The 26,569-nt window shown below is 40.3% G+C and overlaps 1 protein-coding gene across 1 annotated transcript in view; it reads right to left on the minus strand.

Moving 5' to 3' along the window:
• CAP2 (CAP, adenylate cyclase-associated protein, 2 (yeast)) overlaps positions 1 to 26,569 on the minus strand; it is a 156,890-nt gene that overhangs the window by 121,539 nt on the left and 8,782 nt on the right. Inside the window, exons 2-3 of the mRNA XM_012643265.1 lie at positions 12,127 to 12,248; positions 8,556 to 8,656 (exon numbers count right to left, since the gene is read on the minus strand). Of these exons, the coding sequence (XP_012498719.1) occupies positions 8,556 to 8,656; positions 12,127 to 12,247 (222 nt within the window). The 5' untranslated portion in view covers position 12,248. The remainder of the gene's footprint in view (positions 1 to 8,555; positions 8,657 to 12,126; positions 12,249 to 26,569) is intronic.

The raw sequence follows: 26,569 nt of genomic DNA on the forward strand, positions 1-26,569 counted from the left end.
ATTAAAATAGTATGGTACTGAGACACGAACAGACTGACGCACGATGGAATGAACAGAAAGTCTCAAAACAGACGCGAAGACATACAGGTATTTAGCAGGCATTTTCATCAATGGGGGAAATGGACCGATTAAAAAATGGTGATGGGAATAGTGAGAAACTACTTGGAAAAAAAAAAGTTGGATCCACACCTTACATCACACCCCGAGATAAACTCAAATGTGGATCAAATTTACATGTAAAATATGAAGCCATAAGAGTGTTTAGAAGAAAAAGCGTTTTAACCGCAACTCAAAATCTAGAAGCCATAAAGAAAAAAATGGATATGTTTATGATAAATTCTACTACATAAAAAAAACTTCTGCATGATCAAAAAAAAAAAACACAGAAGGAATGTCATAAGATAATGACAATAGGGGAAAAATATCTGCAACTCTCACCACAGACAGAAGGCTGGTATCCCCAATATGTAAAGATCTTTAGAAATCAGTAATAAAGAAACCCGCTGGGTGAAGTGGCTCACGCCTGTAATGCTAGCACTTGAGGTGGAAGGATTGCTTGAGTCCAGGAGTTTACGACCAGCCTGAGCAACATAGCAGGACCATGTCTCAACAAAAATTACAAAAATTAGCCAGGTGTCATGGCTCATGCCTGTAGTCCCAACTACTTGGGAGGCTGAGGCAGAGGATTGCTTGAGCCCAGGAGTTTGGGACTGCAGTGAGCTATAGATGACACCACTGCACTCCAGTCTGGGTGACAGAGTAAGACTCTGTCTCAAAAAAAAAAAAGGAAATCAACAACCTCCATGAAAAGATGCTCGACCTCACTCTCATTGTTGAAACCACACACAAATACCATTTCTCACTTATCAGACTGAAAAAGTCTACTGACATCCCCCTCTGTAGGTGAGTGTGGGGAAATAAACACTCTCATTCACTGCTGATGGACACGTAAATGGAAATCTCCTATGGAAGGCAACTGACAGTAGATCTCACAAGTGAGATGCCCTTCCCTTCACCCAGTGTCTTGACGATCTCTATTTTGCTGCCCTAGCTCCAGTCTCTAACTGTTCTCCTGCACCTGCTCTGTGCTCCTGGCTGACCACCGAGACAACAGCAGACCCACAGGCTCCCTGACTCCTGCCTTCTCACGGGGTTCAGCCAATGGAAGGCCCGGCAGACAAGTGGGCCATAGGAGTCTTTATTCCATGGTTCTTCCCTGCTGATCTCTGGGCTTGGCTGTGTCTCTACAGATGGGTCTGATACCTGCTCCCTGAGCTTGCCTCTCTGAGTCTTGGTGGAGCAGAGGCTCCTGTTATTGGTAGTCCTGGGTACTTCGTCCTTTTTTGTTTCCCGACACCCTGCCAATAGCTTTAAGTCCCTCTATTAAACTTGCCTCAAATTCCCCAGTTGACCATGCCACTTGTATGCTTCCAGGACCCTGTAATCACATTTTGGGGAATTTCTCCTGATATACTTATACATATAGGAAATTATGTGCATACAAGGTTATGCACTGCAGCAGAAGATTAAAAACAGCCCAATGTCCCAATGGGGGACATTTGACCTGCTGGGTAGCTGACCAGCAATGGGGGCCTGGTCAAATAAACTATGATCTACTTACACAGAGGAGTGTTATGAAGCTGTAAAAAACAATGAGAAAGCTCTATACGTACTGATAGAACAGATCTCTAGAAGATATTGTTAAGTGAAGAAACAAGGTGCAAAGCTTTGTATATAATGAGGTGACCTTTAATAAGAAAGCCAATAATAAGAATAAATGTAGTTTCAAAAGCAAACATAAGGATACATAAGAAACTTGAAAACTACTCATCCTTAGGGGTAGGGAGGGAGATGGCATGCACATATAAATTGGTACACTTCTCAATGCAGTGCTTTTCCTGACTGCAATTCTTTAATCCACGCAATTATTCATTCAAAAAGTTAAATTATTTACAAAGTAGAAAGAAAAACACTCAGGCAAGAGTTTGGCAAAAAGCATATTCGCTGTTCAGGAAGAAAAAAATAAAAGCACTAACCTTAGAAACTCATGGAACCTACTTCATTGTTTCAGCAAGATAGTTTTGATGATGTTTCATTTTGGTAGAGAAAAGGGGGCAATCCTGGTGGTTAGTGATGCCTTGTGGCCCACCGAAGATGTTTTGATTCCAAGTCAAGTTTCTTACTGGCCAGTCCCCAAAGCTCTGAGTGTGTTATGAAATTATTACATTAATAGAATGCTCAGTGAGAGAGATGAGGATTGCATGTTTTGAAATCAAACTTCCTTAAGTAAAAAAGTAGTCACAGGGATGTCCAACTAAGGCCAGTGACTTAGCAGGAGATGGGCTGTGAATCAAAGCATATGTTTGGTAGCAAAGTGTGTATTCAAGGCTGAGAATAAAAATTCTCCACATTCCTGGGAAGAAATGATAACAGAGGCTGATCTATCTGGGACCTTTCTGAATTCTGCAATTTCAGTGCCAACAGCACAACGAGTAGTGACCGGGCCAATATCGGGCCAGGATGAAGGGGCAGAAGTGAAGACCCATGTGGGACACAGTTCTGTCCTGGAGGTGAGGCACAGTGGCCTTCCACCCTCTCCTTGGCCCTAGGCCTGAACCTGTGTTAGGCTGACCGATCTTCCTATTCTGGAAAAAGCGGGTGAAGGAGGAGGTAGGTCAGTGCTGCCTTGCTTCTCATTAGGGAACCAGTTACCCACAAGGGTGGTGGGAGACACAGCTGTCCAGCAGGTCAAAGCAGGCGTCAGCCAATGGGACAGATTGAGACTCTTGAGACGATTCCCGGCTCTGCCATTGAGTTTCTGTGGCCTTCAACGCATCACCTAAACCTCTCTGGTTTGCAGTTTCCTTCTCTGTAGAAGACAGAAAGACAGATGGATGGAAGGAAGGGAGGGAGGGAGGAAGGAAAGAAAAGAGGGAGGGAAAGAAGGAAAAAAAAGAAAAAGGAAGGAAAGAAAAAAGAAAAAAGGGGGGAAGGAAGGAAGGGAGAGAGGAAGAAAGAAAAAAGAGAGGGAGAAAGCAAGAAAGCAGGCAAGGAAGAAAGGGGGTGTAAAATTGGAATGGATGATTTCTATGGGTTTCTTTCTCCAAAACTTCTGACTATCGTTAATGGTTAAGGCAACAAGAAAGGAGAAGCCCGATTTAAAGCCTGTATGAAATCCAGAGGCAGAATTCTTTATGCAAGTCATTTTTTGGATCTCTGCCGTTTGGAGAAACTGAAAGACATACAGATCCTTTGGGCTTGCGATTGCCAAGATATTCTACATCTAGTTATAATAAAAATAAATGTTCACATTAAAACAATTAGAAGGAAACTGGAAGTTAATGGAAGGACCAACTTGGCGGAAGGCAGTGTGGGAAAGTCAAGAGATCTGCGTAGAAAGGGCTGGTTCGTGGAGTCAGCCCCAAACTGGTGCTTCTGATAATTTGGGGGAAAGTGAGGACCCTACATAGGCGCAGATTCTAAAGCACCAAAAATGCAAATTATCACTTTTTTAGTGAATACAAATTACCTACGAATGTTTTCTAAAATCAAACGAATTGGAAGAATACAGATACAATTAGTAAACTAAATTAACACGCAGATATTTTTGCATTATTTCTTCCAGATATAAGGTTTTTATTTGTTCCAGAGATGAGGTCCACTTAAAGGAAGAAATGACAACCTGTAGGACCAGGAAGCACAGACTCATGGAGGCCTAAGGGTCTTTTTACATGAAGGAGTCAGATGTTCCTCCATACCACAGTAAAGCAGGAAGAAATTTTATCTTTAGTGTTCTGTGTATCCTTTCTCTGACAGGTTTCCCCTTCCACTTGTTTCCCACGGTTTTTCCCTGGCATGGCTCAAGACTCTTTTTATAATGGGGTTGATGCCACTCAATTGCAAACTCTTCACTTGGAAACCAAATAGTCCCTTCATGTTTTAAGGCTGTTATAACCTATGAGTCATTTTCACAGGTTGTGAGAGCCAGAAGGCCCTTGGAAACCATGTCATCCTGCTTTGTTAAGGAGCAGGTTTAGGGACTAGCTCAAGGTCATGCTGTCAAAAGTAGAGGCAGCTCTAAAATCCGAATATATTTAATAATACAAACTGCTAGTGCTGGTCAGAGGAAGAGAGACTTCTGTCTCATTTTGTAACTCTGAACTCATTACCCAACCAGCAGGGCATAAAATGAACAAAACATTTTGTAGATGATTTAAATAAATGGTAAAGACTAGGAACATCTAGTATAGTGATCATGACCCATCAAAAGTGAGGCTGTAATAATTGCCTAATGATATTCATCCTCTATAAAGTCAGGGAACTCAAGACCATAATATTTCATGGCATGTGATTTAATCATATTATGCTTTATGTGTGTTATGCCTGGTTGAATTTATTGCCCTTTTGTTCAAATTGTGGTTCTCTCATTTTATTAAACAATTAATAAAGGTTTTTAAGATCCATTTCAATTAAGAATAGGAAATAAATGTTCCAGACTGCTACAAACATTTAAAATACAAATTCTATAAATCTCCAAAAAGGATTTGGGTTAGGAAGAGCTATGATTCGCAGTTGCTTCCTATTTGTCAAATCACTTAGAAATAGTCCCGACATTAGTTCCATATACCATGAATAACAACAGGACAGCTTTGTTAAAAAAAAATAACCACTCATATTAGTCCATTTGTGGATAAATGATGTCCAACCAAAGGCTTGGTATTATGTATGCCCAGTTTCTAGAGGATCCTTTCCTTTGACGTTGAGGACTATTTACCCTAAACATCTATTATAAAATTATGCATTGTTTATTCTTTTTAAAAGGGGGTGCAAGCTGTGTCAGTGTTCTTGGGTTGAAGAAGGATTTAAATAAGCCCTTTGGTTTATGTTGCATACAAGAAGGCTTTACAAGATCTAATCTTTTCTAAACCTGTTATGTTCTTTGGTTCAGCAGAGCTTCCTAATTGTAGCTATTAGTTCCCCTTTTTTTGTGGTCTGTTCTGTCAATAGACTATTGAGTGCTCAGTAAATTAAGCCCAACCAGCAGCCAACACATTGAGACAGACGTTAAATCGTAGCTTGGCTGCCCTTATTCATTATTAGTATCTGAGAAATAGCTTTTAAGTACAGGCACAGGATTTAACATGATGCACATTTGTGTCATTCTCAAATTTCCATCCTGTGCAATCAGGTATGTGAGGGGTTTTTTTCTAGGCAACAGGTGTGTTCTTGGAATAAAGTTCAACCCCCACTTCTGGCTTATGTGAGAGGCAGCAGCTGCAAGCTTAATGCCAATGACACATGGTTCTATAAGAGAGAGAAAAAAATAAACTACTTGTTCAAAGTATTAAAGTAATGGGCAGATGGACTATAGCTGCCTGTACTTTCCTTTGTGTTGTAGAGCCAGAGTCTAAACTTTCAGATGACAAGTGTTTCTTTTTCTCTTTCTTTCTTGCTTGTTTGCCATCCTTCCTTCCTTCTTTTATTTTTTCCTTTCCTTCCTTTCTTAGGTTTTTTAAAAACTAGTGGAAAACGTAAATTTCTTTATGCATTACACATTCATTGTTGAGAATATTCCTTCATCTGAGTCATCCTGTTTACAGGGTGACAAGTGGAGAGGAGAAAAAACTTAATATAAATTAAGCTACACTTTATAACTTACTTTGTTCTGACCAAAATTTAAAGGGACTGTTTACTATGCAATTTGAAGATAATATGCAACTCCTACATTTTTTAAAATGCAAATTTAAATATATTTATTTATAGGACTCATTATTCTCTTGTAAAAAGCTTCTATCCAGGCCGGGCGCGGTGGCTCACGCCTGTAATCCTAGCTCTCTGGGAGGCCGAGGCAGGCGGATGGTTTGAGCTCAGGAGTTCGAAACCAGCCTGAGCAAGAGCGAGACCCCGTCTCTACTAAAAATAGAAAGAAATTAATTGGACAACTAAAAATATACAGAAAAAACTAGCCTGTCATGGTGGTGCATGCCTGTAGCCCCAGCTACTCGGGAGGCTAAGGCAGGAGGATCGCTTGAGCCCAGGAGTTTGAGGTTGCTGTGAGCTAGGATGACGCCACGGCACTCTAGCCCAGGCAACACAGTGAGACTCTGTCTCAAAAAAAAAAAAAGCTTCTATCCAGAATTTTTGAGATATTTCTAATGAATTATAATGTACTCTGTACCTCAGAAGTTTGTCAACATTAATTAATAGGAATAATAATGCTACAATAATTATTGTGATAGTGTTCAAGAGAGTAAATGTTCATCAATCACTCAAGAATCTCTTTTAGTGTATTGGGGATGATATTCTTTTGTATACGTAAGCTTTGAGGAATTATCATGCCTCAGAATCTAAGATGCTCAGCCACTATCTTGCTGCATACAACGTTTCTTATAAACAAAAACACTGAGGAAAAGAACGGAGCAACGACAGAGCCGTGTGACACATTTGAAGTGGACACGTCTTAGTGCACAGACTCCTCTGGAACTCATGTATATGAAAGCTTCTCCTCTTTTGCCAATGGGTATCTCAACAGAAATATTTAATAAAAATGGAGGTTGTGAGAAGAGTCTTTGTTTTGCTTAGATGTGACGAACAAATATATTGCAATGTGATGAGATAAGCACCTATTTAATTACAGTCTTGGAAGCCCTGATAGAACCAGAGTTACCGGATCCCCTGGAAGACTGGTGTTGGGTGCTGCATATGATGTCTAATTAGGGGAGGGGCAGAGAATCCCTTTTCACTTTTTTTTTTTAACCCCAAACCACAACTTTACTCAAGAATCAGATTTTCTGTGAATCTATACTGAAAATGGTTTTGCCATGATTGTCTTGTTGCTGAGAAATCTACAGGCAAACGGATTTGGAATTCAATCCTCTGTGAGAAACAACAGCCAATGAAAGAGAAGCTGGTGATAAATTTCTTTTTATGTTTTTAATTGGTTTGGCTATTACTTTAGATTTGCACTAAATGCATGAAAACAATGACTAACCTCAGGGATGATACTAATATTTTTAAAAGTATAAAAAGTGTCTAAAACTGGGAGGCTGGCTTAAATATCTTTAAAGTTCTCTTCCAATCCACAGATTCTCAAATTCTATGATTTTGCTGTTCCTCAGGCTGCACTTTTTAAAAAATTGTGGTAAGATACACATAACACAAAATTTACCATCTTAACCATTAAGTGTACATCTCTGTAGTGTTCAGTGTATTCACACTGTTGTACAAACAATCTCCAGAACTTTGTTCTATCTTGCCAGACGAAAACTCTGCACCCCCTGAACAACTTCCTATTCCCCCCTCCCCTCCAGGCCCTGACAACCACCATTCTACTTTGTGTCTCTACGAATTTGACTACTCCGGGGACCTCATATAAGTGGAATCATATAGTAGTTGTCTTTTTATGTCTAGCTTATTCCACTTAGCATAATGTCCTCAAGGTTCATCCATATTGTAGCATGTAACAGGATTTCCTTCCTTTTTAGGGCTGGATAATATTCTATCGTAGGTATAGACCACATTTAGTTCATCTGTCAATGCGCACTTGGGTGGCTTCCACCTCTTGGCTATTGTGAATAATGCTGCTAAGAACATGGGTATCTCTTTGAGACCCCGTTTTCAATTATGCAGGATATATATTCAGAAGTGAAATTGCTGGATCCCATGGTATTTCTAGTTTTAATTTTTTGAGGAGCCACCAAACTGTTTTCCACAGTGGCTGCACCGTTTTATATTCCCACCAACAGTGCACATGGGCTCCGATTTCCCCACATCCTCGCCAACACTTGTACTTTCCGTTTTTGTGATAGTAGTAATCTTAATGGGTGTCAGGTGACATCTTCAGGCTGTACTTTCAAGAAAGAAGAAGGGTGGCTGCTGACTGGGTCAGCTCAGCCAGAGGATCTTTTTAAAGCACCCATCAAATCGCCCTGTCTCCTCTGCCCAGTGCCCCCCGGGGCTCCCTATCACACATGGAATGAGAGCCAAGCCCCTCACTGTGACTGAGAAGCCCTTGTTGTGCTCTGGCCCTTGCTACCTCTCTCCCTCACCCACTGCTTCGCTGGCATTCTGCTCTGCTGAGAACACGCCAAGCTGGTTCCATTCTCTAGACCTCTGCCCTGGGCCTTGCTGTCTCCTCTGCCTGGAGCTCTCTTCCCCACGTCACTCCACGGGCTCTTTCTTTCTCTCCACTCAGATCTCTGCTCAATTATCACCTCCTTGGACATGCATTCCTACCTCAAGCAATATCCCTGCTCCTAGCACTTTTTGTATCATTATCCTGCTTTCGTTCCCCAGACTAAAGTGAAAGTTCTGTGAGGGCAGGACTTGGCCTATCTTGTCCATCCCTGTAACCCCAGCTTCTAGAACAGGCCATGCTCAATCAGTAGTCATTGCCGGAATGAGTAAATGAATGAATGGGTAAAGGAATGATTTAGCCACCACCTGCCTAGACAGGATGAAAAAAAAATAAAGATCTCATCACAGCAATAGAGTTGTCAGAGTCTGGGCTGGTCTTTTTGAACTCTCCACAGAGCACAGGGGAGGAAAGTACTCACATGAGTCTCCACATCACCAGCAAGGATCCTACTGTTGTTTAAAAACTCGGCCACCATACCATTCATCAGCTTATCAAAGGCTTCCACGGAGGGGGCCACACCTTTGGAAGAGGAGCATTTTGTTATTCCCTGGTAGTTTAATGAAAAGCTGGGGCTGTCTGTCTTGTCATAGATAATACGCAAGTTTAATATCACCAATGTCATTCTCACTAATTCATTCACTAAGTCATTCCCTCACTCAATCAATATTTATTAAACACTTCTCAACGGCTCCGGAAAACATTGTTTTCCTGGTTTTCGTCCTGCTACCTATGTAAGGATTTCCTTCCTTCCGAACCCAGGGACGTAAGTAGCACCATCACAATGTTACAGATGAGAAAACGGAGATGGAAACAGAACATGTGACTGGACCAAAGTTATAGACGAAATAAAAGGCAGATCCAAAACCTGAACCTAGTCCATTCACCCAAAGCCAGGGTACTTTCTTCTACAATGACCTGCCCAGGTGCTATGACAACCTTAAAAATGGTTACCAAGATTACCCAGGACAATTAAAAGGCAATAATGACCTCTAGGCAAGGAGGAAAAGAAAGCTGATGTCCCTCATTTTGTTCCTTCTTCACTCCCCAGGGGGAGGGGAGAGGGCCACGGCAGAGTGAAAATGACCGCTGAGCCAGTGCCTGTCGGGTTTGAAGCCAAATTACTGTGAAAGCTGAAGTGACAACGGCCCAACCGGTGTGCTCCACATTTCTCTCCTGCCTTTTAATTAACAGAAAAAAATCTAAGTCCCTGATTTCATGTCTCTAATTTTGAGAAACATAATATGGACAAACTGAGCACTATAGGCTATTAAAACCAAAACCAAAACCTAGGATCCTCTTCCTCGTATTGTACAAATATATCATCCACACCCAACAAAACCACAGGATAAAGTTTCCTTCTTTCTTTTTTTCCCCCAGGTCCAAAGGATGATGGAAACACATATTTACAGCTCTCTGCCCCTGTAGTCTAACTTCTGAGCAGGCTGTTGAAGCTGAGGTATCCTAAAGTCCAAAACACAGTACATGGCACCCTTCTGGAGCACAAAAGGGGCACAAGTGCAAAGGTTCCTTATGGATCCATTTGGAAAGGTTCCTTATGGATCCATTTGGAAAGGTTCCTTATGGATCCATTTGATTGCTATGGAAGAGGCCGGAGGGCTCTCTGCTGACTATTTAAAGTGGGAGCAAGTTTCAGAAATGTGACGGAGACCTCTACACAGCAGAAGGGACCATGATAAAAGGGAATATTTTCCATTTTCCTTTCATCACTCAGCTCTGCTCACACCTCCTGCGGGCAGACTTGTCTTTCTTCCCAGATTGCATCCTTTGAGCATCTCCTAATCAAAGCATTTGTGGCCCTGAATAGTAATGCATCAAGACCAAAGATTCTGGAGCATTAGGACTTTACATAATTCATCTTAGATTTCCTTGCATCTAGCACAGTGCACGTCACGTGGCAAAAATGCAAATATATTTCCTTAACTGTTGAGCTGAACTTACCTGATTGTCAGGGGGGAAAAAAACATAATAAAACACATCATAATACCAGTACCACAGAGGGTAGTCCTTTGATCTATACATATCATGTATTTATAATGGATTGTGTTCCTTCTGAAAGTCTCTTTTAAAATAAAAAAATTTAACTTTGTTATAAGAGTGTCATAATGATGATGTTTATATTTAAGGCAAAAAGTTGTTCTTAAAGGTTTATTAAAACCAGAATTTAGAAAATTACCCAAACTTACTAATTAAGAAGAAATGGAAATGATGTTTAGGATTAGTAAAATGTTTTCAGGACGGATATCATTCAGACATTTTACTAATTACACTACTTCATTTCAAGTAAAATAGTAAATTGCTGGCTAAGTTGTTTTAAAAGATCTTTGCTTAATAATTGGTTTGGAATGATTTGTTATATGAGAAAATATTTGTTAATAAACAATTTAATTATATGCCCTCCAATTCTACTTAACCTATTAATTTTCCCAGAAAAATTCTTCTTTTATAAAGAAAATACAAAGTTCAGTCCAGTACTTCTTTGAATAATTATTGAGGTTTTTATTTTTTTGTCTTTACTCAACGATACTGTACAATCTCCTGGAAAATGTATTTTAACTTAATTTGTGAATTTATAGACTTTATATTTGTGGTCAGCAATTTAGAGAAATGTCTTTAATCACCTGATGCCAACAGCAGAATGAAACAAAGTTACTGAAGAGAACGTGAAAATATGTTCTTACGAATAAGGTTTACTGAATCTCATATACCAACTGTATAGTTAACAAAAAAGAGGCTTCAAATGAAATCATAGATGTGTCTCAGTTGGTGCGGAAAAAACTTACAGGCTCCTGGCAACCTTCCTTTAAACAACACCCCCTTTCAATTCATTCAAAGCATTTTAATTTTCATTATGTTCAAGGGGGAAATAAACCAGCCAGCACATTTGTGCTCACACAGTAATTTTTGTCCCGTGGCATGTAATACAAGGCACAGCTCCAAATACGCCTGAAATTCTAGAAGCACCAGTGTAGGTCTGTCCTGGTGAAAGCTTTTTCCGAAGCCCCCTCTTCCCCAAGGCTTTTCTCAGTCCCCCAAAGACTGACGGGATTCAAAATGGGTCAGGATAAGGAGGAAATGCACATGTGACAAGAATAGAGTTACCATATTAAATACAGATCACCCGTTTAAATTTGAATTTCAGATAAGACAATGCATACATGTTTAGTATAAGTGGGTATCCTGCAGTACAGCCCATGCAGTATTTGGGACATAACTTATACCAAAAATAAAATATGTGTTCTTCACCTGAAATTCAAATTTAACTGGGTGTCCTATATTTTTATTTGTTAAACTACATACATCTTTAGACAAGTAGGAATTGGAAAAATTACTGTAGATAACTTGGAGAGTCTGCCACACACATGGTACCCTTTTTAAGAAAAATAGCTAACTTTTTATTTTAGATCATATAATTTTTAAAAATCTTTTTTTAAAGCGTGGTGTTAGCATATAGTTTTAAAAGCGTAGTTGGTCAGGAACAGGCAAAGGTAGAACAGTGGGACAGGGCCCTGTTACATTAATGTCATCTTTGGCTTCACGTCAGACTAGCCTCCTTCAAAACCGCAGTTCCTAAATTTAATGACTTGTTCTCTCTAAACTTAAAATCTACATAATGATAATTCCTTCCGATTTACATTCTAAACGGGAAGATTAGTTTCTTTTTTGATAATTACGTCAATAATATATTTAGTCATTGAGTGTGGAATAGCAGCAGAAGCATTACAAATAATGACATTTGGCACATGGATTTATGCTCTCAAGAGGCACAGATATTGGTAATTTTTGTGAATTATGGGTCGAAAGGTTTTCTTCCTTTCTCTTTTTCAGAGATCGTTTCCCTCTGGCTAATGCCATGGTCAACATATAAAGGAAGGAGTAGGGAAGTTGAAGGAAGTAGACAGAAAAATTTCTTGAGAACTAAATGACAGGAACAAATTCAGACGAGGAATGACAACAGTCTGTGGCCCTACCTCTGATGACCCCGTTGACTTCCCCGCAGTCCCCAGGGGGCCTGCGGGACTCTGCAGACAGCACCTCGAGGCGGCTGACGGCTCGCTCCAGTCTTTGCACCAGCTCCTGCATGTCTGCCATTCTAGAAAAGCACAGGCACAAAAGGAGCCCGCGTGAGCATCAGGGAGAATTAGCAAACCGACACCGTGAAACTTAACAGCAGCAAAGGAGGAAAATAAAAATCCCTCGGAAGGGCTTTAATTATGTAACGAGTATTTCTACAATCAGGAAAACACGTGAAATTCAAAAGAACCTAAAACCTGGAACAAAAACAACAGCAAATTATATGGAGCTTATTTTCTATTCAGTTCAGTGATTTTTACAAGCCCAATATGCAATACACAAATATTCACTCCCTTTGCACGGCTCTCCAGTGCCTGCTTGGATGCTTCCTTGTTATAGGACACAATCTGTGAACAGCACTTACTTGTATGCCTGAGAGAGTATATCTCAAAATTAATATTGCCAACTCTCGTTCTGCTAAATGGTGGGAGCATGTTTTAACTATTTCCAATAATTCTTTCTGTTAAAATATAATTCTCCAGGGGACACTAAACCTTCTACCAATCCTTGTTTACTCAATTACACGAAACCAAACAGCCCAGCTCAGGAGAACCATGAGTTTATGAAACTGCGCATCATTAAGCAGGCGACGAGGCCATCACCTCCAAGAGCTAATTGTTTTCCGCTTATTATTCGTTTGTTTCGGTGTTTCTGTTGCCGAGTTATTTTAAATGTTAATTACTCTGAATGGTGGGATTTGAATGTATCATATTAAAAATGGTTATTTCCTTTTGTAATGCTGCTGGTTATCTTTAGGCAAAATTTAGTCTTGGGCGGGGTGATCTTTAGAGATGGGGATCTTCAGTAACCCTGTACTCTTGGCTGGGATAAATAGGGATTGAAACTGACTAAAGGACTGGAAATAAAAATGAGACAGAGTATCTGTCCTTCCTGCTTCCAAACAGATAATTAAATGAGTAGGATAAATACCTCAAAATTACTGACCTTTGAATTTACATGTCATTAAGACAAGCTTTGAAGAATGGAACCCAATCTAATTTGGCCAGGTTCATGAGATCCACCATAACCCAGGCCATGCCAACTTATAACTGCTTTCGGCAAAAGCAGGATGCTGCCCCAAAGAGAACAGAACATGCCTCATCTTAATCAGTGCCTGGAGTTCTCACTCTTAAGAACTTTCCAAGCATCTTTCCGAGCAAAAGAAGACCAGCAGGCTTCTGACTCAGAGACACTGCTGCCCTAGAATATGGGTAAATGTTATTGCTCTCAGATGGGTGAATATTTTATATTTCTGCTGGGCACCAGACAATGCATTTCTCTTTCGTATTTTGTATTCCATTAGTTTCGAGCTTAAATACAATGATGATGTGCCACTGCTGTTTTTAAAAAGCAATGTTATACTTATACACTTATCAAGGTTATGCTTATGTGTATAGCTCTGTCATTCTGTTTCCGAATGTCAGATGGCCATCAGCCATGGATGGTGGAGTTCGCTATTTTGGAAAGTCATCTCTGCTCAAACTGGCAGATTACTCTTTCAAAATATGGGGCAGTGTTCTCTGCACAGCTGAAATCAGCATCTAATCCTAAGGGGATTCAAAATTAGAAGTTTCTCATCTATTCTTTTCCTCTTCACGTCAGAGCTTTTACTTCCATTGCAATTGAAGAAAAAAAAAGAAGAAGAAAGAAGAAATTTAATTGAATCCTTTATGTAATCCTCTTGCAAGGGAACCGGGCATGCTGTAGGTGGGTGAAGGCCATTTGAGAAATGATGAAAGCCCCTCAAATCTTTTAATAGTTGCCCATCTGTTCACAGTTATCTATGCTCCCTGTTACTCAACTTGCCAAATGTTACCACCGTAGACCTAGCCTGTGATAGAAAAAAATGTGTTTGCTTTGTTAGCAATCTCCCTACCCCCCAACAGAAACGCACCAGCCACCTCCAGCAACTCGCAGATCAAGCTGTTTTGGGAACGCCTGTTACATTTCACACTTAGGACTTCTGTCTCTGACTGTGGCTTAATCAGACTCCCTTACAAGACGGAAACTCACACTATCTAATAGTGCTCCGTATGTTGAAAGACAACAGGAGTCAGCCCATAAACTGCAGGGCTGGGATGATTGGTATGGAATGCAGTTGAAAAGTGACTCAGATGTCACTCCGTGTAAAATCACCATGAGCAAGACTGAGGTCTTGCCTTAGCCCTTAAAGAGGTCAAAATACAGCTCATGTGAGGAAGCTGGAAAGATGCCTCTGGGTTTAAAATTTTAGAACAGCTTCTAAGAGAGAATGAAGAATAAATATTAAATAAAAGAAAGAATATACCAGGATACATGTTAGCATTCCCAGGGAGAATGACTGGGTCCAAGATGACCGTGCCCTCTTCTCCCAAAACTCTCTCTCTCTCTCTCCCCACATACACTCTCAGCTGCTATCCTGGCTCTCAAGAAGGAGGTAAGAACAGAGCTGCAGATTCTCCAAATTCCTCCCAGGCAGTCCCATCCGCCTTGGTGTTTCAAAGTGGATTTACCCAAGTTCTGATGAGGAGGTGGAAGCCAGGAATTAAGACTTAGATTGAGGAAATGCATAGGGTAGTCAAAGCAAATATAGATAGTAAGGTCAGGATAAGGAATGAGCCAGAGCCAGGGGGACAGACAGGGGAGGCTGGATCAGGAAGCCAGCAGTGTAGGGGCACAGGGCAAGGTGGCTCAAAATAACATCTTCTAAGAATCAGATGAGGAGCCAAGAGAATTCTCCAGATTCACAGCTGGAGAATTAAGAGACTGGGTTACATGATGCAGTTCAAACTTGGCCCTCCACATTTTCTAGTCATCCTATCTAAGTAGAAGCCAAGCACAAGGAGAGGTCAGAGGGTACACACAAACACTGGACCAGAGTCTGAGGGTGTGTGGAAAGAAAGAGGAAGGGACATCGTATTTCATGACTTTCTCCTTTCAAAGATTTTAGGAAACTATACTTGAGGTTAATCTTAATTCCTTGTTTTATATTAATTTTTTTTTTTTTTTGAGACAGAGTCTGGCTCTGTTGCCCTGGCTAGAGTGCCATGGCGTCAGCCTAGCTCACAGCAACCTCAAACTCCTGGGCTCAAGCGATCCTCCTGCCTTAGCCTCCCGAGTAGCTGAGACTACAGGCATGCGCCACCATGCCTGGCTAATTTTTTCTATATACATATATTTTTAGTTGTCCAGATAATTTCTTTCTATTTTTTGGTAGAGATGGGGTTTCACTCTTGCTCAGGCTGGTCTAGAACTCCTGACCTTGAGCGATCCACCCGCCTCGGCCTCCCAGAGTGCTAGGATTATAGGCGTGAGCCACCACGCCCGGCCTTATATTAATTTTTGAGTATTCTCTTTTGAGTTTCACCTGTAATGAGAAGTACACCCATCCTTGTCTTATTTGGATTTTCCCCTCGTTTTTCCTTTTTTGAAGTTTAATTTTTATTTTTATAAAAGCTAGACATGCACAGAATTTAAAGAGTCAGTAGTTCTGTAAAAACAAATGTTCATATACAATCACAACAGTGCCCTGTCTGCTCCCTTTCATTCTTTGTCTCAAGAGTCAGCCATTTTGAATTATTTTAGCTGTTTGTTTTGGCAATCACCTCCTTATCTCTAAATAACATGCTTCTATCTCTGTGTCTTATTTGTTTTTCTTCAGTATTAGGCATTATCCATTGGGTTCCCACCAAAAATGTGAGGGTTTACTTTTTCCTTGCCCAATCCCCACTACCATATACATGCATACTTCCTTTTTTCTCATTCTCCCATTAATGTTATAGCACAATTTTTGTTAGATCAATATCCAGTGTTAACACAACTATGACTATTTGCATCTGAGTCATGAGTTATACAAAGATTGTTTTCCATTTTTGCACTATGTTCCTAATTATTTTCATCTTCCCAGTTTCCTATATGCTTAAAATTACTCATCTCCAAACTTCCTCAGTTGTATAAGTCTACATTTTATAGGGCCAAACACATCTGGAATTCTACTGGGTTCTTTCTTCTCAGAGGTATCTCTTCTGAAGATTTACTCCAATCTGCATGATTGCTCCGTAGGCCCGCTGCACATCTATAACCTGGGATCTGCTGTCATCTTCACTCTAGAGATTTCCCTGCGCTCTCCCTTATGACCTATTTCCTGGATTCTATGTCCTTTTTTCTTGGTGTACTTCCTTAATTGGGAAGAGTATCTTCTTCTGAAAAAAAGGTACATGAAACATCAATTTTTTGAGACCTTGCTAGTCTGAAACTATCTTTGTTTTGCCCTCACACTTGATTGCTAGTTTAGCTGAGTATAGAATACCAGGCTGGAAAATTTCCTCAGAATTTTAAAGGTATTGATCCATTGTCTTCTAGTTTCCTAGTTTGTTGTTGAGAAGTCCAAAGCCATTCTGATTCTTGATTCTTTGGATATAACCTATGTTTTCTTCCCTGGAGGAAGTTTTTGGAATCTTCTTTGCCCCTAGTGTTTTGAACATTCATCATGATATACTTTGTTGTCAATCAATTTTTTTAATAAATGATTTTCAAAAAGTGTGGAAAAGACAGGAAAATGGGCCTTGCATATTGTTTGTCTCTAGGTGAATTTAAAAATCAAGTTTTTTTCCAAATAAATAAGTTAGTATTCTAAATATTTAAACAATTCAAACTTTTCTCACATCACATTTCTCCCAGTATTTGCAAATACTTCATACACTTCAGTAAGAACATAGCCAGTCAGCATCCTCTCATATCCTATCTTCGAATAATAAGTACTCATGAATCAAGAAGATATTTTCCTCCCAGAAATGTGTACAACTATTATGTATTCATAGTAATTAAAAATTTTTTAAAATTTTAAAAAAAGGAAAATATTTTCCTAGGAGAAAAGATGACTGTCATTGTTTAAAAAGTTTTTTCTCCTAGCTCATCTTATAAAACCCATCCTCAAATACTGTCCAAGTTTATGTCCAGTGTCCAATGTTATACCCATAGTACAATGTTTATGCTTAAAGTACTAAGACAGACGTAACAATTTCCAGAAAAGGAGAGTTCCACCTACTTTCAAATATTTTATAAGGTCTTAATTGTTTTGCTCATCTTTAACCGGGATAGTACAGAGAGGTCCTGGCTTTGGAAGCAGACCCGGATCTGTACTCTGGCTCTCACCAGCTGAGAGACTTTGAGAAAAGAGCTTCATTTTGCTTTGCTTCAGTTACTACCTATATATGGGGTTGCTATGAAGTACAAAGGTATATAAAGTCTGGAACATGGTTGGTGATAAACATGTTAGCTACTGCTATTAAAACAATCCATCTCATTTTGCTCTTGGTGAGAATAGTTATCATATTTGCATGTTAAGTAGTCATCTAGAAGACCTGGTCAATGAAAATGACTAACTGAGAACTTCAGGTCTGTGTACCTTTATTTTTTTTTTCCAGCATTTCATTTTCCTCTGTCCATGTCTATGTGTATGTGTAGTTACTATAAAATGAAAATTTTGGTATGTAATTAGTTTTTTAATTACATATTTTCCCTCTAAACATTTTTACAATGACTCGTTTGCTTTTAAATAGTCCTCTGCAAAGGACAGAGGCACAATCTCTGCAGAACCACATTTGGAAAATAGGATTCCCTGATCCCTCATATTTTCTTCACCCAAACCATCTTATGCTCAGTGGTAAAAGGTTTGCTAAGCCCTTTACTAACTCAATCTAACCAGTTATGAAAGCAGTTTTCATAGCTGCTTTGAACATTGACACCCCATGGCACAGTGTAAATGGTGATAAACCCAGAATAATAGCCTGTTTGTCTGGATTATATATTTAGTATCTGTAAGACACATTGCCCAATTAAAATACCGCCTTGTGCTTTCTTTTCTGTTAGCACATGTACACCTTGCCTCCCAAAGAGACCGGCTGCAAGCTTTTCAAGGGCTGAGGTTGTATCTTATGTTTCTTTGCATCTCCCACTGAGTCCAGCATGGTGCTATATACCTAGAGAATTCTATAAATACTTTCTGATTGACTAATTAATTAGCTACCATTCACTGCCTGCCCACTCACTGGCACCATCCCAGATCAGGCTGAATGCCAGATTTCCACAGGACAAATTTTCATTTAAAAGAAGATGCAAGATTAGTTTTTCCCACTTGGAATCACAGTGGCTTCCTCCCATGATTTAAAAGAGCACACTTGCTTCCTCTAATGTAAACCTTTGGGCCATCCACTACTCTTTCTTCTTCAGGATTCCAAACTTTTTAAAAAACTCCACATTGTCCAAAGGGTTTTGTAAATCCCTCATGGCAAGTTCATAAAACAAGTAAGGGAGAAGGCTACTTTGATAACATTTTCATGGTAATAAAAGAGCTGGGTCTTTCAGGTTTCCTGACCACTAGTTTAGAGTTCTCCTCTCTAGCCAACGACACAGAAATAACTGTGGTCAGAGTTTCTCTTCTGATTCTTTAAGGGAGACCCAGATCCAAGGGGTTCTGAAGATCATGAATGTAACATTAAATAGGATATAGACTTGAAGTGACAGAAAATTGGAGACTTTCAAACCTTTTCTCATGGTAAGGCTAAGCAACTGAATTATATGTCAGCTCTCTGAAAAAATAAAGTAACAATGGACTAATTTCTTTATAAATACACCCAAATTGAAGAATATTTTTTAAACTATCATCGGATCAGACTGTCCTAGGCTGTTAAATTCTCTTTACTCAATGACTTTCTTTCCTTTCCCAAGAAACTACCAATCACTGGGAGAAGTAATCTGGTAATTCACTATTACTAGTTGGGTAACAGTATGTATAGGAGAAACACACCATCATAGTATTCATTCATTCATTCATTCATTCACTTACTGGCTTATTCAACATGTTTGTTTCATTCATTCATTCATTCAGTTCCCACTGTCTGCTAGGCACAATGCTCATATCTAAAAACCAAGGCTGACTAAAAAACATTTCCTTCCCAGCTGGAGCATGAGGGGGCTGGAAGCAAACCCTGCTCTGTCAAGCCAGGGAGTCATTTCACTAAGAGATATATTCACGTTGCCAAGGTGCCTGCCGCCTTCGTATCTTTTGCTTACTTTCCTATAGAGCGTTTCTGGAGCCAGCTTTTCACCAAACAGCAAACAAAAGCCACCATTTTCTTTTTACTGCAAAGACGTTTTAAGAGTCTCTGATTTTTGAGATGGTGTAATCAGAATAGGAGAGAATAGAGAATTACATAAGTAAAAGAACACTCTCAATTTTGTATGAAACTGGAAAAAACATGTACATTATTTTGGTGAGCCAATTGATTCCTCTAAAACCTCTAATAATGTCCCACTGCAGAGTAGAAGAGCAAACGCTTCAGTTTGATTTTCAAAAGCATCTCACCCTAGCTCTCTAGTTGTAACTCACCCGGCTCCTGAGAGAACCCAAATGTCACAGGGACAACTCACCAGGTCCCAGTCATGCTCTACCTCAGCCCTCTCCTGCTTGGGGATCCTGCTATTTCCACTGCCTCAAGGGTCCTTCCTGGCATTGTTGCTTTCATTCCCCAAATCCCAATCCCACCAAGAGGTCTTCCAGCATCCCATAAAACAGAAGAAATCCCTCTTGAGATATTTACTCCCCATCATCTCCACCAAATCCAGGGTGCAATGCAGAAGGGCAGAATAAACCATCATGTGCAGAAATGAAATACCTCGCTATTCCATTTGCCCTCTGCTGGTACCACTTCTCAGAACCATCCCTGGTCAGCTTTGTAGTATAATTATTTCTTCTCTAAATTGAACCTCTAAAGATAAGAGGCTAGGCCTCATGACTTGATATAGTGGAAAAAACATTTTGGAAGATCAGAAAACCTAATTTGAGACTCAACCTCTTCAACTAACAATCGCCATGAATCTGGGCAGATTACTTAACCTGTCTGAGTCTCAGTTTTTCCATTTCCAATACATGAACTCATCCTTCCTTCTTTATTCAGTAACGCAAGAAACTTGTATGAGAACACGTTTTGAGCTGCATTCTGTGCTGGCTGTTGGGGCTACACAGATGGAGGTGACACCGACGGTGTCCTCAAGGCACCATGATCTCCTTGAGGAGTAGAGAGTTTGGCCACTGGGGACAAGCAAGCCCTTAAGGACATGGGGCCACAGGAACGGGACCACTCCAGCAGAAGGGAGCCCTGTGGGAATGGAGGCCATGGGAGAAGCCCACATATATTCTGAAGGGTGGCTCTGTGCCCAGGCTTGGGATGGTGGGGCGGAGGGTGAAGTCATAAGATCATAGACTCTTAATACTGAGAGGGACCAGGACAAACCTCTATTCTATTACCCCACCATGAAGTGGGAACTCCCTTAGCTACATGTAAGAACCCTTTGTTGGAAAGCAGCTCCCACCCCTCCCTCCTCCATGGCCCTTTCCAGGTGCCTATGCTGTTGGGGAAGCTCTTTCTATCCCTATGTCCCCACATTGCCCTTTTGCTCTTGTTTAGGCCATGGAGGAGGTTGAGATCAAAGATTTGCTTCCAGGAGTCCCCCAGGGGCCACACCTTGGCACTGAGAAAAGAAGAGCTGTGGAGATCCTGTTGGCCAGGCTGCTACAAACTGGGCAGGGGTTTCTTGGACGTTTTTCCCTCCATCAAGTAAATGTATTGCTCCCCTTGTATCCAGAATATACAGAGAACTTGTAAAACTCAATAATAAGACAAATATGCCAATTTAAAATTGGGCAAAATGAGAAGCTGAATTCAATTTGCTAGGATTTTATTGAGAATTTTTGTATCTATATTCATAAGGGATATTGTTCTGTGTTTTCTTTTTTGTTGAGTCCTTTCCTGGCTTTGGTATCAGGGTGATGTTGGCTTCGTAAAACGTGTTGGGGGGGATTCCTTCCTTCTTGATGTTGTGGAATAATTTCTGCAGGATAACTGGGTATCTACCCAAAGGAAAAAAAGACATTTTATAAAAGAGACATCTGCACTAGAATGCTTATAGCAGGACAATTCACAATTGCAAAGATGTGGGAATAACCCAAGTGCCCATCAATACATGAATGGATTAATAAAATGTGGTATATGTATACCACAGAGTTCTACTCAGCCACAAAAAACAATGGTGATCTAGCACCTCTTGTATTATCCTGGATAGAGCTGGAACTCACTTTACTAAGGGAAGTATTATAAAAATGTAAAAACAAGCACTGCATGTACTCACCATTAAATTGGTATTAATCGATCAATACTTATGTGCACATATGGGAAGTAACATTCACAGGGTGTTGGGCAGGTGGGAGGAGGGGGGGAGGGGATGGGTAAATTCACACCTAAAGGATGCAGTGCATGCTGTCTGGAGGGTACGCTTGTAACTCTGACTCAGGAGGTGCAAAGGCAATTTATGTAACCAAAATGTTTGTACCCCCATAATACTTTGAATTAGAAAAAAAAAGGAAACAAGAAAAGAAGCAGGAAATAGATAAATAAATAAAAATGGGCAAATATCTAAACAGACATTTTCCCAGAGAAGATAGGCAAATGGCAAGTAGCACATGTAAAGATGCTCCACAACACTAGTTATTATTAAGGAAATGCAAATCAAAATTCCAATGAGATACCACTTCACATGTACTAGGATGGCTACAACCAAAAAGATGGATAATAAAAAGTGCTGGAGAGAATGGAAAGTGATACAGTTGTTTAAAACTGTTCAGAAGTTTCTTCAAAAGTTAAGTACCTATTTGCCTTATGAACCAGCCATGCCAATCCTAGGTATCTACTCAAGAGAAATGAAAACATATGTTCACACAAGGACTTGTACACAAATGTCATAGCAGCATCATTTGTAATAGCCCAAAAATGGAAACAACCCAAATGTCCATCAACTGATGAATGGATAAGCAAAATGTGGCATATGTACATGATGGTATTCAGCTATAAAAATGGAATGAAATACTGACACATGCTACAAAACAGATGAACCTCAAAAATATTATGCTAAGTAAAGGATACAGAAGACCATGTATTGTATGATTCCATTTATATGAATCCAGAAAAAACCAATTTATAGAGACAGAAAGTAGATTAGGGGTTGTGTAGGGCATTTAAGAAAGGCCAATTTTAGGGCATGTAAGATTATAGCTCAAAAAAACCTTTAACAAACAAATGAAAAAGTATTGTGCCTCTTTATAAAGATAGAGTTAAAACTAGTTAAATCGAGTAACTTTGCTGCTGTCATTGGCCACCCAGTCACAGGTGGCAGTTAAACTTAACCAGAGACTGCTCTGTGTGGCCACACCCCTTGCTCCTGGAACTAGTTGTAAGGGCCATAGTAGGTGAGAGAAGAGAGCAGTGGTCCTCACTACTCTGTCCCCTGCGCATCCAAATCACTGAGCCAGAAGTGGGGCTTCTTAAATGCAGATTCCTGGGCCACACTATCATCAATACTGATTCATTTAAAAGTATTCCCAGGAATCTGCATTTTTAAGAGGCACTCTTCATAGTGCAAGGACCCACACGTGGAGAATTACTAGAACAGAGATGTGCCAGAATGCTGTGGGAGCTTGTGGGAATAAAGGCTCAAAAAGGTGGGGACTCAACTATGAAAATTAAGCTAGGAACTAAACGGAACTTCGAAGGATAAGGGGGTGTTATTCAGAAGAAGAAAAATAAGGAAAGGCATTCCAGAGCCTGTGCATCTCATGTGCAAAGACATGGAGGCATTAGTGGCCAGTAGATATTTACTGAACATTCACTATGTGCCAGGAACTACTTAGCAAAGCATGAGAAACAAGGGATTGATGGGTAGATGTTAATAGAAAGGGTGCTACAGAGAGCTGAGAGGAGACTTGGGGATTTACTTAGAAGGTGACAGTGGATCCAAGATCTGAGATTAGGCAAGGTGTGAGAAAAGACTGAATGGATGGGGCTTTGAAAGGAAGGGGAGAAGCTAGGGCGTCTTAGATGTCCTCCTTTGGAGTAGGGTAGTGCCAACCAAAACAGAGATGAGGCATGGAGGTGGCTGAGGAAGAGGAGGAGTTGAGGGTCAGAGGTTCGGAGTATGAATGCCTGCATGATAGTTAGATGACAGTTGGCAGCTGCAAGGAGGGACCTGAAGCTCAGGGGACTTCTGGAAAGGAGTTATAAATACTATCTACCCAATAACAATACCTACCTAGGACTCTTGGGAATATGAAAGGAGACAATGAAGTGAACTTTGCAAACTATAAAGTGATGCCCAACTGTCATTATTATAATTTCCCTCTGAATGCTCACTCCATAGCACTCATCGTTACGATCTGTACCTAGTGAGTGCTCAATCTATGGATTATTATGACAAGTGACACCCTCTTCTATCCTCCAAACACACTGACCATAACATCTCACACACCACCATGCTTCTAAAACCATGCCACAAAACAAACGAACTGCAAAAACGCTATTGACTGAAGGCATGAAAGGGGATATCATTTTATATGGTCAGTTATTTCTCAAAACATGAATAGAAACAGTTTACTTTATTAAATTCAGTGTTAAGAATGTCATGTCTCTTTAGAATAATGAGTGCTATGGTTTGGTCTGCTCGACCTCTCCAAATCTCATGTTGGAATCTGATCCCCAGTGTTGGAGTGGGGCCAAATGGGAGGTGTCTGGGTCATGGGAGGGGATCCCTCATGAATGGTGTGGTGCAGTCCTTGAGGTAACAAATGAGTTCTCACTCTATTAGTTCCCACAAGAACTGGTTGTTAACAAGAGCCTGGCACCTCCCCGCTCTCTCTCTCTCTCTCTGTCTCTCTCTCTCTCTCTCTCTCTCTCTCTTTCTCTCGCTTCCTCCCTTGCTGTGTGATCTCTGCACACACTGACTCCCCTTCTCCTTCTGCCGTGAGTGAAAGCAGCCTGAAGCCCTCACCAGAAGCAGATGTCAGCTCTGTGCTTCTTGTACAGCCTGCAGAACCATGAGCTGAATAAACCTCTTTTCTTTATAAATTTCCCAGCCTCATATATTCCTCTATAGCAACACAAACAGACTAAGACAATGAGTAATAGTTTGCTGAAATTCCTTCTAATCTCAAAATTCAGTGGCATTCATTATAAGATTATATACAATTGAATAATAGATCCAGCAGATGTCTTAAAAGAAAAGGAAATAAGGAAAACCCCAAGGATCAGTTATTAAGTGTTGAGCCGTGCTGAGCCAGTTTTATGCATAGAAATTACCAACAAGTGCAAATGCGACCATTTGATGTGAAACAGCCAGGTGATCGATTTGGCACAAGCATTCTCCTCCAACCCTTTTCTGCATCTTCATGTTTCTCCAGCCTCTTGGGTCTACTTTCACACTTGACTTCAATTTATTACTTTAACACAATCACAGTTTTCAACTTGTGCATTAGATCACCAAAAGACTATTGGTTCTTCCTTTCTGCTCTTTGGATGTAGGAGCCCAAAGTGAAAACAAAGAAAGAGGGTAAAGCAGAAAGAAAAAAAAATGGTAGGTATGGGAGAAACAAAGAGAAAAAAGGAAATAAGAGAGAGCTTCAGAAAGAGGAGGGGGTGACCAGGGATGGTCAAGAAGGAAGAATCCCACTCCAACCTATCTCTAAACTGCACCCAGAACACAAAAATCAACTACCTGACTCCAAAAGATAAAACAATAGCAGGTGAATTGAGGTGATGAATCAAAACTTGAAAAGTTGAATAAGATTCTGGGGTTTTTATCCTCTTGTTTTTTCCTCTGGGGTTGACCTGAGGTCAGAATTGTGCAGGGGAGCAGGCAGCAAACACTCCAAGAAAACACCCTCTTTTTGGCCAGAGGACCTGGAAAAGGGGCCCCTGCAAATAGGAGAGTGTGGGGAATATCCAGGTTTTACGTTTTGTTTGTATTTTTCATTTCCAAGGGTGGCCACAGGCAAGAACTGTGTGGCAGAATACTGAGCAGCAGCACAGGCAGCTTAAAGTTTCTCCAAGAGAAACATGGTCTTACTGACAGAAAAGTAGGGAAATGGGGGGCCCTCATGGTCCAAAGAGTGTGGGGAGAATCCCTGTTATTTTTTTGTTTCACTGCTTTGCCCTGAGAATGGCCCCAGTCTTGGGGAACTATACTGCAGCAGCATAGGCTGCTAAAACTTCAAGAGAAATCCAATCGTTTTGGCCAAAACAATGCAAAAAGAGGTCTTAAGAGCAGGAAAGTACGGGAAGAATCCTGGAGAGGAGAGAGCTGAAGAAGAGGACACCCTGATTCTGTGTATGACCCAGAGCAAGTCCCTGAGCTGTGCATGTGTGGGATGTTCCCAAAGGCTTCGAGAATTGAGCTATGATATAAACCACTGCTCACGTCCCAGACTAACCCCTAAATAGGACATGCATGGGACTCAAAGCAGCATAGCAAAGGCTTAGAAAATCGACCTAATCTTAGAACCACCGCCCACAGCATACAAAACAGAACTGTGTAGATTGTCTGGTAAAATAAAAAAAGTCAGCATTTTCCAAATGACCCAGAGTTTAACAATGTAATACTCAAAATGTCCAGAATTCAATTCAAAGGTATTCGACATGCAAGGGACCAGGAAAATGTGATCAACTCTCAAGAGAAAAGGCAGTCAACAAATGCCACCCCCAAGAAGACACAGATGTTGAAATTACCAGCAGATTTACAGGAGTTATTTTAACTATGCTCTAAGATATGAAGGTAAACACTCTTGAAATGAATGGAACAACAGGAGTTCACAGTGGAGACTTATAGAAACTGTAAGAAAGAAACAACTAAAAATTCTAGAACTTAAAAATACAGTAACTGAAATCAAAAGTGCATTGGATAGGCACAATAGCAGAATGGAAATGACAAGAGTGAAGTATCTATTAACTTGATGAATCAGATATCCAATCTGAAAAACAGAGAGAACAATGTTGGAAAAAAGTGAACAGAGCGTGAGAGGCCTATCACACAATACTAGAAGGTCTAACATTAGTGCCATTCGAGTCAAAGAAGAGGATAAAGAGATTGAAGTAAAAAAAATTTGAATAAATTATCACCAAAATCTTCCAAACTTGGTGAAAACCATACATTTACATATCCAAATACATTAGTTCCCCCTCATCCCAGTTTTACTTTCCACAGTTTGAGTTACCCATAGTCAACCATGGTCCAAATACAGGCGAGTGCAATACAATAAGATATTTTTAGAGGAAGAGAGAGAGAGAGAGAGAGAGAGAGAGAGACCACATTCACATAACCTTTATTATAGTATATTGTTATAATGTTCTAGTTTATTATTGGTTACGGTTGCTTGGCATTAGATAGACTAAAGACAGTCTTTCTCTCGGAAGTCATGCTAGACACTGGCTGGAGATTTTGGGGGGTACAATGCAGATCTATAAGTCCTTAGGCAATTCT

This window comes from Propithecus coquereli, unplaced genomic scaffold, assembly GCF_000956105.1.
Source record: "Propithecus coquereli isolate 6110/MARCELLA unplaced genomic scaffold, Pcoq_1.0 Scaffold194, whole genome shotgun sequence".
In the NCBI taxonomy this organism is placed as follows: Eukaryota; Metazoa; Chordata; class Mammalia; order Primates; family Indriidae; genus Propithecus; species Propithecus coquereli.